Source organism: Microtus ochrogaster, chromosome 8 (genome assembly GCF_000317375.1).
Source record: "Microtus ochrogaster isolate Prairie Vole_2 chromosome 8, MicOch1.0, whole genome shotgun sequence".
Lineage (NCBI taxonomy): Eukaryota > Metazoa > Chordata > Mammalia > Rodentia > Cricetidae > Microtus > Microtus ochrogaster.
Genome location: NC_022015.1, coordinates 13,500,363 through 13,513,963, shown reverse-complemented (window position 1 = coordinate 13,513,963; position 13,601 = coordinate 13,500,363). Strand labels below are relative to the sequence as shown.

Below are 13,601 nucleotides of genomic sequence, written 5' to 3'. Positions count from 1 at the left end.
GTACTGAGAATTGAACCGAGGAATCTGGCTATTTTTGCCTTCCCAGTGCTAGAATTACAATTCTGTCACTATGTCATTGTCCCCCCTGGTAATTGATGTCAAGTATCTGCAAGTACTTTACTGATTATCTTCCACAGCCTTCTAAGTAATTCTTATTATTGAAATGACCTGAACAGACTGGAAAAAAAAAAAAAGGAATAGCCAAGCAGGATGTATCAAAATAAATATTTATTAACATTTACTGTTTATGTACACCTATAATAGCAAATGTGCAAATATGGACTTAAAACCATACCACCAAAACAAACAAGCAAATATTGTCAGTAGTGCAACCATCAGGCAATCATGTTAAATATCTCTTAGATATTGTATTCTTTTTCAAAAAACTATTCAAAGGCAAAATACCCAGAAACTATTTGCCTCTTAACTTAAAAGTAGCGGTATATGAATATATTTCCATCTTTTTGTCCAGCTAGCAAGTGAGAATCTGTAACTGACCACTTAACCAAAGACCAATTCTGATTAGAGACAGGTGGGAGGAGAGCAGTGCAGTGACCCAGTGTCAGGTCCCAAACGGCAATCGTCCCAGAAGTCAGGACTGCTGCTGCGACATGATCCTTCACATCCCCTTCCAGGAGCCTGAGACAAAGAAGAGACAATTCCGATCTGATGTCAAAGGCTTTAAAAAGGCCCTGAGAGAGCGCAGGAAAGGCACTTCACTGAACATTCATGTTTAATGTCTGGAACCCACATGATAGAAAGAAAAATGACTATTGAAAGTTGATCTCTTAGCCAGGCTGTGGTGGTGCAGGCCTTTAATCCCAGCACTTGGGAGGCAGAAGCAGGCAGATCCCTGTGAGTTTTAGGCCAACCTGGTGGTCTACAGAGTGAGTTCCAAGACAGCCAGGACTACACGGAGAAACCCTGTCTTGAAAAACAAAACAACAAAACAAAAAAAGCTTTGAAGGAGTGCAGGGGCTGGAGAGGTGGCTCAGCAGTTAAGAGAACTGGTTGGGCTGCTCTACCAAAGGAATATTGCTTGATTCTCAGTACTCACGGCCATCCTAACTCCAGTTCCAGGGGATCTGACATCTTCTGGCCTCTGTGGGCGCTGTTTATACCAGGTACAGAGACATATACCCAGGATGGATGTACACATACATTAAAAAAATAATAACAAAGCAACCCTCCCTCATATCCCAAACTTTGGGAAGTGGAGGAGATGGCTTGTTCCATCTAGTCTGTTGTTGCACCAAGAGGAAGGAGAGAAAACACTTATGAGTCTTTAATAAATCACCACATAAGCGTCTACTGATCAGACTGGGGAGCCTTGTTTTTCCTGGCAGCCCCAAGCAGGGGCAGGAGTGAGACCATAAATATACCTGTGCCAAGTTACAATCACCTTTTTCACCAATCAAGATTCAGGGATTAAGGGCTTTCCCTATATGTCCCGTCATTATCAACCAGCACAGAATGTTCAACCAATTAGATCCATTTGTTCTTTCTGTTAGGAACAGCCATAATGTCTTGGAGAACTAAGGGGCAAATTTCTATTGTTTAAGGGGGAGGTGGGCCAACCACTGGAAAGGTCTCAGCTCCCCTAGGGTCTGGGAACCTGAACTTTATTTCACCCTAGAGGTTAAGATGGAATCTGAAGTCAGACTGGCAGTACTTAGGCCAAGGTGCTTTTCTCTGCTCCCTTCAGGCTCAAACGCTGAAAAGTATTAGCTGCTTTCCCAGAGGGTCTGGGTTTGACTTCCACTACCCACATGGTACCTCACCATTATCTTTAAGTCCAGTCCTATTTAATCCCATACTGATGGGACATCAGGAACTAGAGAGACTAAAATTTAGTCAACTCCAGGAAGCATTCTCTTCATTTCTGTTACCCTCAGTAATGATGATTTTTTTTAAAAATTTATTTATTAATATTATTTATTTTTCTGAGACAGAGTCTCTATTTGTAGTCCTGGCTGTCCTGGAACTTGCTATATATATAGCCAAGACTGAACTTAAACTCACAGAGATCTTCCTGTTTCTAACTCCCAGTGGGATTAAAGACATGTACCATTGTATTTAAGGTTTGCAGCCACTGAGCCATCTCCCTAGCTCGGTGGCAGAGAGCCTGAACCCAGGGAATCAGACACACTAGGCAAGTCAGAACACACACACTGAGCAACTCAACAGCCTTTAGCATCTCATATGTCTAGTAACACAAAAGTACTGGTTTTATATCTGCAGTGTCTTCCAAAACACCCAACCCTTGAACAGCAGTCACACACTTACCTTCCAGCTTGCCCTTGAGGAAGGCAGCACAGCAGAATGCCCACACTCTGAGCCGTCTTAGGGTTAATCACCAGAAGCTGAAACACGGGGCTTCCAAAGGCCTGGCTCTCTTTGGCACAAGGATGACTCAGAACAACAAATAGGAGCCCCTGATGTAGGAGAGAAATAACCAATCAGACCACCAAGAGAATGTTTGGGGGTGGTGACAAAACAAAAGTAAAAGGAATGATCACCAGACTCTTCAATATGAGGGACATAACCACTGGCCTCCCTTTGTCCATACAGCAGCTGCTGAGTGGATCTCCACAGTAGACCTCTGGATCCTCGGCCAGTCCTGTCATCCTGAATCCAGCTGACTCAGTTTCCTTACTTTAGCTACACCTCGTGCCATCCATTTAGGAAAAGGCTGGCACAGGGAAGGAGGTCATAGAGACATAGCATTCTGGAAGTAACCCACTAAAGACCCTTGTTTATAGGACACCGACTAGTAGTAATTAGTACATATCAAATAAACCAATTAGTTAAATGAAAAACAGGTAAATTCTAGAAACAAATTCAACCTTCTTTTTTTTTTTTGGTTTTTTGAGACAGGGTTTCTCTGTGGCTTTGGAGCCTGTCCTGGAACTAGCTCTGTAGACTAGGCTGGTCTCGAACTCACAGAGCCTGCCTCTGCTTCCCGAGTGCTGGGATTAAAGGCGTGCATCACCACCGCCCGGCCTCCAAATTCAACCTTCTTAAAAGATTATAAAAGCCAGGTTCAAGATTTTGTGACAGCCTGATCTACATATTAAATTCCGGATCAACCAGAGCTATTTTGTGATTTTTTTCCCCTTTTCCTTTTTAAGTAGTTGGGTATTTTAAAAATATGAATAAAATTCACAGCTTAGAATGTACGTCTTTATATCATACAGGTAGAAAATGAGACAAGTAATCACATACACTTATTTTTACTCATAAACTTCAAAAAGAGCAAACAGGTTAGGAATGTAGCTCAGTCAATCGAGTGTCCATCATGTGCTAGCAATCCCAGCACTGGAGAGGTAGAAGGGGGGCTGTCATAGCTCAAGGTCATTTTATTCAATACATAGGGAGTTTCAGGCCAGGCTAGGCTACATGAGACCCTGTCTCCAAACAAAGCAAAGCAAAGCACACTGTCATCCAATCTGACGACTGCTAGTGAGACCAACAGAGTACAAACAAACACCAAGACCCGGATCACTACTCACCATCTCAGAATAGGCTCTGTGACAGACCGAAGCTTGGTAAGAGTCATCAACGTGCACCTTTTTCAGGAGTTGGCCAGTTTTTAAGTTCCTTAGACATCAAAATAAATGAGATGACTACATTCTTTCAGTGAAATGATTTTTACATCGTACACTTTTCTCCACTGTTTGAAGTAAGGCACCACTAATGCAGCTTAGGCTGCCCTCAAACTTGAGCTCTTTGGGCCTCACAGTCTCTCAATGCAGGTATGGCAGTCCTGCACCACCATGCCTGGTTCCTCATTTGTTACAAACTATTTTGGGAGGTGGCAAAAAGAAATCAATAAGGGACAGAGCATCGTATTTTTGTTTAGCCACACTTTATACACAACTTTTTGATTTCTGAGATAAAGTCTCACCAAGTGGCCCTGCCTAGTCTAGAATTTTCTATGTAGGTTAAGCTGGCCTCAAATTCACACCTGCCTCTACCTCCTGAGGGCTGGGATTAAGGACATTCACCACCAGCACTTTATACACCTTTATTAAAAGTGTAATGACAGGTTAACTTTGCCAAAAATTGAACTTGATACTTGGGTGAACTCTGCTATACCACCGTGGAGAATCTCTCTACAATCTACTCAACCTATTCCACCATCTCCCTGTGTTTGGAATTAAGCCAGCTACAAGTAACACCACTTGACATTATGACTTTTCTCCCCCCACCTGCCCCTTAGCCAGATGGTGGTGGTGCACACTTTTAATTCCAGCACTTGGGAGGCAAAGGCAAGCAGATCTTTTTGAGTTTGAGGCCAGCTTGATTTACAAAGGAAGTTCCAGGAATGCCAATGCTACACAGAAAAACCCTGTCTCATAAAACTAAATAAAGAAATAAAAAATGTTTTGCCCCCCACCAATCCTCATATACACACTGTATGCCTGCTTGTATTTATGACACTTGCATGCAGTGCCAGCAGAGGCAAGAAGAGGGCATTGGATCCGTTGGAAGAGGAGTTATAGGCAGCCGTGAGCTTCCTGGCTGGAAGTGATCTATAAGATCTATAAGTCTCCAGTTTGTGTTCACTCTTGTTATGCTAATATTTCCCACTGAGAATGACCACATTACCAAATTACACTTTAAAAAAATTTATAGCTATGTCTGTATTTTACTTATTCATATCAGCGCTAGTCCAAAATAATGGCATGAGCACAGATTCAACACAATGCCCGTCAAAATCGCAGCAAAATTCTTCAAAGAATGGTCCTCAATTTCATATGGAAAAGCAAAAAACTCAGGATACCCAAAAAAATCCTGTACAACAAAATAACTTCTGGAGGCATCACAATCCCTGACTTCAAACTCTACTACAGTACTGAAAACAGCCTGGTATTGGCATAAGAACAGACAGGAGGACCAATGGAACTGAATAGAAGACCCAGAGATCAATCCACATATCTTCGAACACCTGATCTTTGATAAAGAAGTAAAAAATATCATATGGAAAAAAGGAAAGTATATTTAACAAGTGGTGCTGGCATAACTGGATATCAACATGTAGAAAAATGAAAATAGACCAATATCTATCACCATGCACAAAACTCAAGTCCAAATGGATTAAAGACCTCAACATAAAGCCAGCCACACTGAACCTAATAGAAGAGAAAGTGGGGTGTACACTTGAACACATTGGTACAGGGAACCACTTCCTAAATATAACCCCAGCAGCACAGACACTGAGAGAAATAATCAATAAATGGAACCTCCGAAACTGAAAAGCTTCTGTAAAGCAAAAAACATGGTCAACAAGACAAAACGACAGCCTACAGAATGGGAAAAGATCTTCACTAACCCCACATCAGACAGAGGTCTGATCTTCAAAATATACAAAGAACTTAAGAAACTGGACATCAAAAGATCACATAACCCAATAAAAAAATGGAATGAAGACCTAAACAGAGAACTCTCAACAGAGAAAATGGCTGAAAGACACTTAAAAAGGAAATGTTCAACATCCTTAGTCATCAGAGAAATGCAAATCAAAACAACTGAGATTCCATCTTACATCTGTAAGAATGGCCAAGATCAAAATCACTGATGACAACTTATGCTGGAGAGGTTGCGGGGAAAAGGGAACACTTCTGCATTGCTGGTGGGAATGCAAGCTGGTACAACCCCTTTGGATGTCAGTGTGGTAATTTCGCAGAAAATTAGGAAACAACTTTCCTCAAGACCCAGTAATACCACTTTGGGGTATATATCCAAAGGATGCTCAATCATGCCACAAGGACATATGTTCAACTATGTTCATAGCATACCCTGCCCAGGCCCAGAATATCTAACCTTCACCACTCTATACAAACAGAAGCATATTAGCATATATAGATGAGTACCTAGAGTGAAAGCTTACCAGATCACAATGTTGTTCACAGTAGTGGTGCCAAGCAGAGCATCCTGTATCCCTTGGACTTCAGCAAAAGTCAGTATAGTCTCATCAGGGGGCATCAAAAGCTGTTCATCTTTGCTACTGTATTTAAAACAGTACTCAAAATCACTTTTTGAGCCAAAACAGTTTCTAAGTAGTCCTATACATTACTGTACTATGTACAATAAACATTAAACAAACAGCAGAAAAAGGTTGTAACCAGAAAACATGTGTTCTACATTTTCTATGATGAACACATTTTCTTACCTCATAACTTTCTGGACACATTATTTAGCTCACAGACATTCTGTTTAAATCTGTTCTTTTCCATTCCTACCTTAGTGAATGTAGTACCAATTACGCAGGTGACCTACTCTGAAAACTGACATTATTGTGGCCTCCTCTTGAGGCACTCATTCATCATTCAGTAGGTTTAGAGACTCTGTAGGCTCATTTCTCACAAACTTGTCTTCTTTCCTTGGCCACCAACACTTTCCTGGGGATTGTTTGATTTGAGCCAGAGTTGTATGTCCAGATAACTGGACAGTAGACCTAAACTCACATCAATTCTCCCAATGCTGGAATTAGAGGTGTGTACCACCACAGGTGGTTCACTTTATTAATTTAAGGAATCACTTGTCTCTTGCCTAGATTGCCATGTCAGTTCAGGGGTAACTATGACAAATAATATGCTTGCCTTCAGTTATTAGGAATAACAAAATAGTAAGTACAGCAGGATATTCTTAATATTGTCCAGGGTTCAATCCCCAGGACTAAAGTAAACAAAGTAGGAAAAAAGTGCACGCTATGATAGGATATGCTCCAAAGAGAGAACGTTTCTTTGTTCAGGTTCCCATGAGCTACTGAACAAGCATGCAGGTCTAGAGCATGAGTGGCTTGCTACTCATGGTCAGTGGGCAATGAACATGAAAGAATATGTGGTACAAGGCACTTGTAATACTTAAGGGACACACACAAATTTCAAAGAAAGCCAAAGAGAGAGCAAACTACATTTGCTGAGCTTCTCTACTCCACAGGCTTCTGCCTCTTTAAGCCTGCTTGTTGGTTAAAATGTGGCACTGAAACCATGCTTGCTACATGTGGTAGTTTGAATGTAATTAGCCCCCACAAGCTCATAGAAGTGGCACTATTGGGAGGTATGGCTTTGTCGGAATGGGTATGGCCTTACTGGAGGACGTATGTCACTATGGGGGCAGGCTTTGAGGTTTCCTTTGCTCAGGATACCACCTAGTGTCTTAGTCAAATTACTATTGCCTGCAAGAGGAAGGACTCTCAGCTACTACTCCAGCACCAAGTTTGCCTGCATGCCGCCATGCTCTCTGTCATGATGATAATGGACTGAACTTCTAAAACTGTAAGTGAGCCACCTAATTAAATGTATTCCTTATAAGATTTGCCATGGTCATGGTGTCTCTTCATAACAATAAAAACCCTAAGACCAAGGACTGGGACACTACTGTGTTAGGCCCGACCATGTTTTTGATGGAATAAATATGGACCTTGGGACTGTAGATTAGAAAAGTTGAAAGCTTTAAACGCTTCTTAGCAGGCCATACTAGAAGATGTTGGTGTTGAATGAGATTTGATAAACTGGGGGCGAGGGTGGCTTGCTCAATAGGTTACAGAAGAAAAGAATTGTAGTATGTTGCCTAGGGATCATTCTGGTGATATTTTGAAGACAGTGACTGCTTTTTGCCTTTGTTTCAAGAGCTTACCTGAGGCTAGAGTAAAGAATTTTGGATGAATTCCCTTAGCAGAGGAAATCTCAAAACAGCCTAGTATACACTGTTGTGTGGTTATTAGTGGTAACTCTAATGAAGATTTATAATGAATTACAAAATGTAAAATTTAAGGAGAAGAGAACACCAAACAGTAGAATGGAACTAAATCCTGTATTCAAGGAGACAAACAGATTAAGAAATGGAATAAAGGGAGTGATGATCTCAGGGCAAGATCCCACCCAGCTAACATTTCAAATTGTAGAAAGGAATTAAAGGAAAGCTTAGAGTCAGGTATGGTAGGGCACACTTTTAATTCCAGCACTGGGAAGGCAGAGGCTGTCAGATCTCTGAGTCTGAGGCCAGTCTGATCTACATAGCATGTTTCAGGACAGTAAAGCTTAGGCAGTGAAGGACAGAAAGCTGGTGAAGACGCAATTGCACGAGGGTGCCATGTTCCAGCCACAGCAAGCAGAACTTGGCAGATTTGGCCACGTGGTTCTGGCTTTAGAATACAGGTAGAAGGGACAGAAAAGGGATATGGAATATTCCTCTGCAACTAAGGAATGTCACTGAGATCAGGCATGAGCCAGGGGTGCCCTGAATGAAGGCTTAAAGAGGCCAGTGTGTGAAGCTGTGAAGGATTAGGCTGGATTGCCTTGGAGACCATAAGATGATAGAGATGCCAGAGCCATGGGATACATGCCAAGGAAAGTTGCTTACAGGGAGTGGAACCAGCCCAAAAGAAAGTGTGTTGTAGTCAGCAAAGACAAAAGGAATTGGAGATGTGAAGAGCACTTTGACATCATACATGGAGATGCAGAGTTTGAGATTTCCCCAGCTGACTTTTGGTCTTACTTTGGTCCAGTATTTTCTCGCTATGCTCCCTTTCCTACATTTTGGAACGGTAATATATATCCTATGTGTATATGTTTGAAGAATGGGATCTGCTTTTTGATTTTGATTTTTACAGGGTATTACAATTAACAGATTGCATGAATCTCTGAAGAGACTTTGAACTTTAAAACACTGTTGAAACTGTGATAAGACTGGGGATTTTTGAAGTTGAACTAAATGATTTTGTATGGTAATACTGTTACAAGTTTTTGGGAGCTAGCAAGCGGAATGTGGTAGTTTGAATGTATAGCTGACTCCTATACGTTCATAGGCAGTGGCACTATTAAGAGGCGTGGCTTTGTTGGAATGGGTATAACCTTACTGGAGGAAGTGTGTCACTGTGGGAGAGGGCCTTGAGATTCCTATGCTCAGGATACCGCCCACTGTCTTAGTCGACTTCTTGTTGCCTCAGCTACTACTGCAGCACCATGTCTACCTGCATGTCTCCATGCTCCCTGTCATGATGATAACGGATAGAACCTCTGCAACTATAAGCCACCCCAATTAAATGTTTTCCTTTAAGAGTTGCCGTGGTCTTGGTCTCTTCACAGCTACAGAAACACTAGCAAGGCACTATTAGACCTATATCAGAAAAATCAGGATCCTAGCCATCTATTTTCCTTGAAGCCTGGGGGAAAATGCCTCTTTTCAGAACAGTGAAGACCAACCAATGCCTTTCTTACCCTCCATCTTCGGCAAATGTCATAATTTGTACTTGTTGACTGCAAAAGGTTCCAATGCTACTAACCAGTCTTCTCTTTGTTAGGCCAAGCACAGCTTTTATATTTCCAGATTTCAGTAATACTTGCTTTTCACTTTCATCCCCAGAGGAACACAGCAATGCCCTAAACAAAAAGCAATGACAAATGGGGAGAAGCCAGGAATAAGAAGTGAGCTATAAGGAAATAAGCACAAATTCTAAATACCAACTTCAAAGACACCAGTCTACACGTGGTTTTATCTCTTAAGGATTTTATCCTACTTGTGTCTCAGCCAAAGATGTCAGTCCACCCATAGTTTAAGGATTTTAATGTGTGGGGGGTGTGCACATACATGTGGATATAAATCCTGGTGCCTAAAGACAAGAGGAGGGCTTAGAGTCTCTCAGAGCTGTAACTACAGGTGTCTGAAGAGCATCTGGCTTATTATGTGGGTGCTATATTCTGAACTGCTAAGCCATCTCTCCAGCCGCTAGAATTTTTTAAGACAAAGTTTCACTATGCAGCCCTGACAGACTCTGAACTTGCTATGTAGATCAAGGTAGCCTTAAACTCAAGAGATTTGCTTGCCTCTGCCTCCTAAGTACTAAGATTAAAAGCTTGTGTTATCACGCTCAGCTAGATTAAAACAAACAAACAAAAAACCAAAATATAAAACACAAAAAATCCACAGATCTTCTTTTAGAAATAAATTCAGATTCCCCTTTTAAATTTTTTGAAACTGATTCATGTACTCCAGGCTGCCTTAAAACTCACAATCCTCCCTCAGCTTTAAAAGAGTTAGGAGTGTTGTGTGTCACCGTGCCTGGATCTACCTTTCTCTCTCATTTATTTTTATTTTATATGTGTTAGTGTTTTGCCTGCCAGCGTGTCTGTGCGACAGTGTTGGATCCCCTGGAACTGGAACTACAGACAGTTGTGAGCTGCCATGTGGGTGCTGAGAACTGAACCCAGGTCCTCTGCAAGAACAGTCAGAGCTCTTAACCACTGAGCCACCTCTCCTCCACCACCTGCATCTCTTTTAAAATAAAAAAGTGACTTTCATTTTCAGTTACATGTATTTGTGTACCTGTGGGTGGTATGTGCACCAGTGCACTGCCCACAGAAGCCAGAAGAGGGAGTCAGATTCTCTCAAGATGGAGTTATAAGTGGTTGTTAAATTTCCCCACAAGGTGCTAAAAACTGAACATGGGTCCTCTTATAATAGTAGTGTGAACTGTTCACTGCTAAGCCATCTTTCCAGCCCTGAGATGCTTCTCTTTTTTTATTTGCTTTTTTTGTTTTGTTTGTTTTTTCGAGACAGGGTTTCTCTGTAGCTTTGGAGCCAGCCTGTCCTGGAACTAACTCTTGTAGACCAGGCTGGTCTTGAACCTATAGAGATCTGCCTGCCCTTGCCTCCCTAGTGCTGGGATTAAAGGTGCATGCCACCACTGCCTGGCTTTTATTTGCATTTTTATGTGTATATAAATGTATGTACACAATGCACATACAGGAGCCCAGAGGCCAGAAGAGGATCATAAGTAGCTGTGAACGTCCATGTGGGGCCTGGGAACCAAACTCCAGCCTTCTCAGAGTAGTAAGCACTGGTACCCACTGAGCCATCTCTCCATCCCATTTGTTTGTTTGTCTTATGTGGGCCTTGAACTTCCTCTGTAGCTAAGGATGATGATAACCTCTAACTCTTAATCCTCCAGCTTCAATTTTGCAAATGGTAAGATTACAGGAAAAAAAAAAAGATTTAGCTGGGCATGGTGTCATATACATGCCTCTAATCCCAGCACTTGGGGGGCAGAGGCAGACAGATCTCTGTGAGTTCAAGGTCAGCTTGGTCTACAAAGCAAGTTCCAGGATGGCTAGGGTTACACAGAGAAACCCTGTCTCTAAAAACAAAACAAAACAAAACAAAACAAATTACTTATTTTATGGTTATGTGCCTAAACATATATGTGTACATGCACCGTATGTGTATAGGTGCCTGGAGAGGCCAGAAAAGTGTGTCAGAGCCCCTGGAATTGGAGTTGAGGGTAGCTGTGAGCTACTGAGCACAGGTATTGGGAACCCAACCTGGATCCTCTGCAAGAGGAGCAAGTGGTCCTCAACACTGAGCTATCTCTCCAGCTTTGGAAACTCAAGAGTCTTTTAAGACATCCTGCTTTTAAGACTTACGAAAGATCAGAATGACTCAAAATAACCTGAAAAGAACAAAGATAAAGATGGCAGAGTGTGAGAGCAAGAGATCATGTGTGGAGTCTTGAGAAACTGCATACCTGATTTCTCTGATTTCCAAATTTCCCAAAGCTACACATATAAGATTGTAAACATCAGGCACTGGAACTATTTGTAATACTGGTACCTACATAAAGCAAAATTATACTCAGTCATTTATAGTTTCATGAATAGTTACAAAAATTTATCACATTCTTTTATGTTATTGCAACTGAGCATAGGGTCTTGCTTATGCTAGGCAAACACTTTTATAACCAAGCTGTAGCCCTGGCCTTTTTACTTTGTAATTTGAGATAGGGTCTTATTTAGCTGTTGAGGTTGGTCTGAACTTGTGATCCTTCGCCAGCTAATCATATTCTCTTTAATTCTCGTGCTATCCGATTTAATTTCCAACATTCAAACAAATGTGAAGGTTCAGAAAAATCTTCTTGTCACTTACTACCCCCATTTAGCATTTGTGTGTGTGTTTTGAAACAATGTCTCACTATGTAGCCTTGACTGACCTGAACTCAATGTGACTATTCTAATTAGTGAGTTCTAAGACAACAAGAGACCTCATTTCAAAAAGCAAGATGGACAGCTAATGAGAATTGACCCACGTGACACACACATGATGCCGTCCTCTGGTCTGCACATACGTGTACTTGAAACTGAATACATAGGTGCATTACCTGCACACATAAATATACAGGAAGGAAGGGAGGGAGAGAGGGAGGAATGCTCATTCATGTTAGAGGCTGGACGTGAAGTTCAATGGCAGATCACGAGCCTATTAGCATGAATAAGGCCCTGGGTGTAATCCTCATAATAAAAAGATTTTTAGTCACTGTGGAGACAGATGTTCATTGTCACCTCTGTGCAAAGCTCAGTGTTCAAAGCTGTGGGCATAGAAAGAACAAGGAAAGAGCACGAGTACATATAAAGAATATACAGATAGGACAAGCATATGGTATGTGCCTATAACCCCAGTACATGACAGATAGAGGCAGGAGTTCAAGGTAAGCTTTACTACATGGGGAGCGCCAGGCCAATCTGGACTATATGAGACCCTGTCTCCGTACTTTCCTCTCCCAAAGAATAGATAGAAAGAAGTAAATGTTCATATGGCTTAAAAAATCTTATAGAGGGGCTGGGAAGATGGTTCAGCAGGTAAAAATACTTGCTGTACAAGCCCGGTGACCTTAGTTCAATCCCGGGTGCTGGCATTAAAAGGAGAGAATGATTCCTGAAAGCTGTCTTCTGACTTCAAAACACATGCTGTGGCATGCACACACCCACGCACGCGCACACACACACACTAATAATAATAGTAGCAATGACAGTAATAGTAATATTTCTAACTGTAACTACGTTAAGAGGTACATGAAGATGAATAAAGACAATATATAGAAAACAGAATAGTGTTCTGAAGAGGAAGAAACACAGCTATCAGCAGTTTAGACTGTAGAACAGACACAAATGCAAGCTTCCCAGAAGAGCCACTGTAGAACTCCACTTGCATGAGTGCATGACGAAACAATGTATGATGCTAACTGTAACATGAATTCTAGTTGTCTTAATAATAAAAACCCAGAATCAGATATAGGGGTTAACATTGAAGATCAGAGAAGCAGAGTAGCCAGATACTATAGAGTTCTTTTACCTCTACCAATGCTCAGACTGAGGGGCGATCCTGTCCTCATACTGCATCTGTCTCCACCAAACCTCAGACTGCACTGAGCTCCTGTCTCCTTCCACCTTATCTTGGTCTCCCTACTCACTCATATCCCTTCCTGTCTCCACCTCCCTAGTGCTAGGATTAAAAGTGTGGGATCCCAGGTGCTGGGATCACCTTTGTGTGAGCTGTTTCTCTTTTAGACAGATTCAATCTTGTGGTTTAGCTCTGCACTCTGATCTTCAGGCATGCTTTATTTATTAAAACATAAATAAAATATCACTAAAGCTATACTGGCATGAGATGGTGAGCATGTGGTGCTCAGTGTAAACTTTCATAATAAATGCTCGAACACAAATCTACAATGAGGGCCGGGCGGTGGTGGCGCACGCCTTTAATCCCAGCACTTGGGAGGCAGAGGCAGGCGGATCTCTGTGAGTTCGAGACCAGCCTGGTCT

The 13,601-nt window shown here is 41.7% G+C and overlaps 1 protein-coding gene across 1 annotated transcript in view; it reads right to left on the bottom strand.

The window, feature by feature from the left end:
* Positions 1-211: 211 nt before the first annotated feature.
* The window catches only part of Palb2 (partner and localizer of BRCA2), a 27,730-nt gene continuing 14,340 nt past the window's right edge, over positions 212-13,601 (bottom strand). The window contains exons 7-12 of the mRNA XM_026781136.1: positions 11,531-11,616; positions 9,228-9,389; positions 5,894-6,010; positions 3,513-3,600; positions 2,287-2,435; positions 212-639 (exon numbers count right to left, since the gene is read on the bottom strand). Of these exons, the coding sequence (XP_026636937.1) occupies positions 429-639; positions 2,287-2,435; positions 3,513-3,600; positions 5,894-6,010; positions 9,228-9,389; positions 11,531-11,616 (813 nt within the window). The 3' untranslated portion in view covers positions 212-428. The remainder of the gene's footprint in view (positions 640-2,286; positions 2,436-3,512; positions 3,601-5,893; positions 6,011-9,227; positions 9,390-11,530; positions 11,617-13,601) is intronic.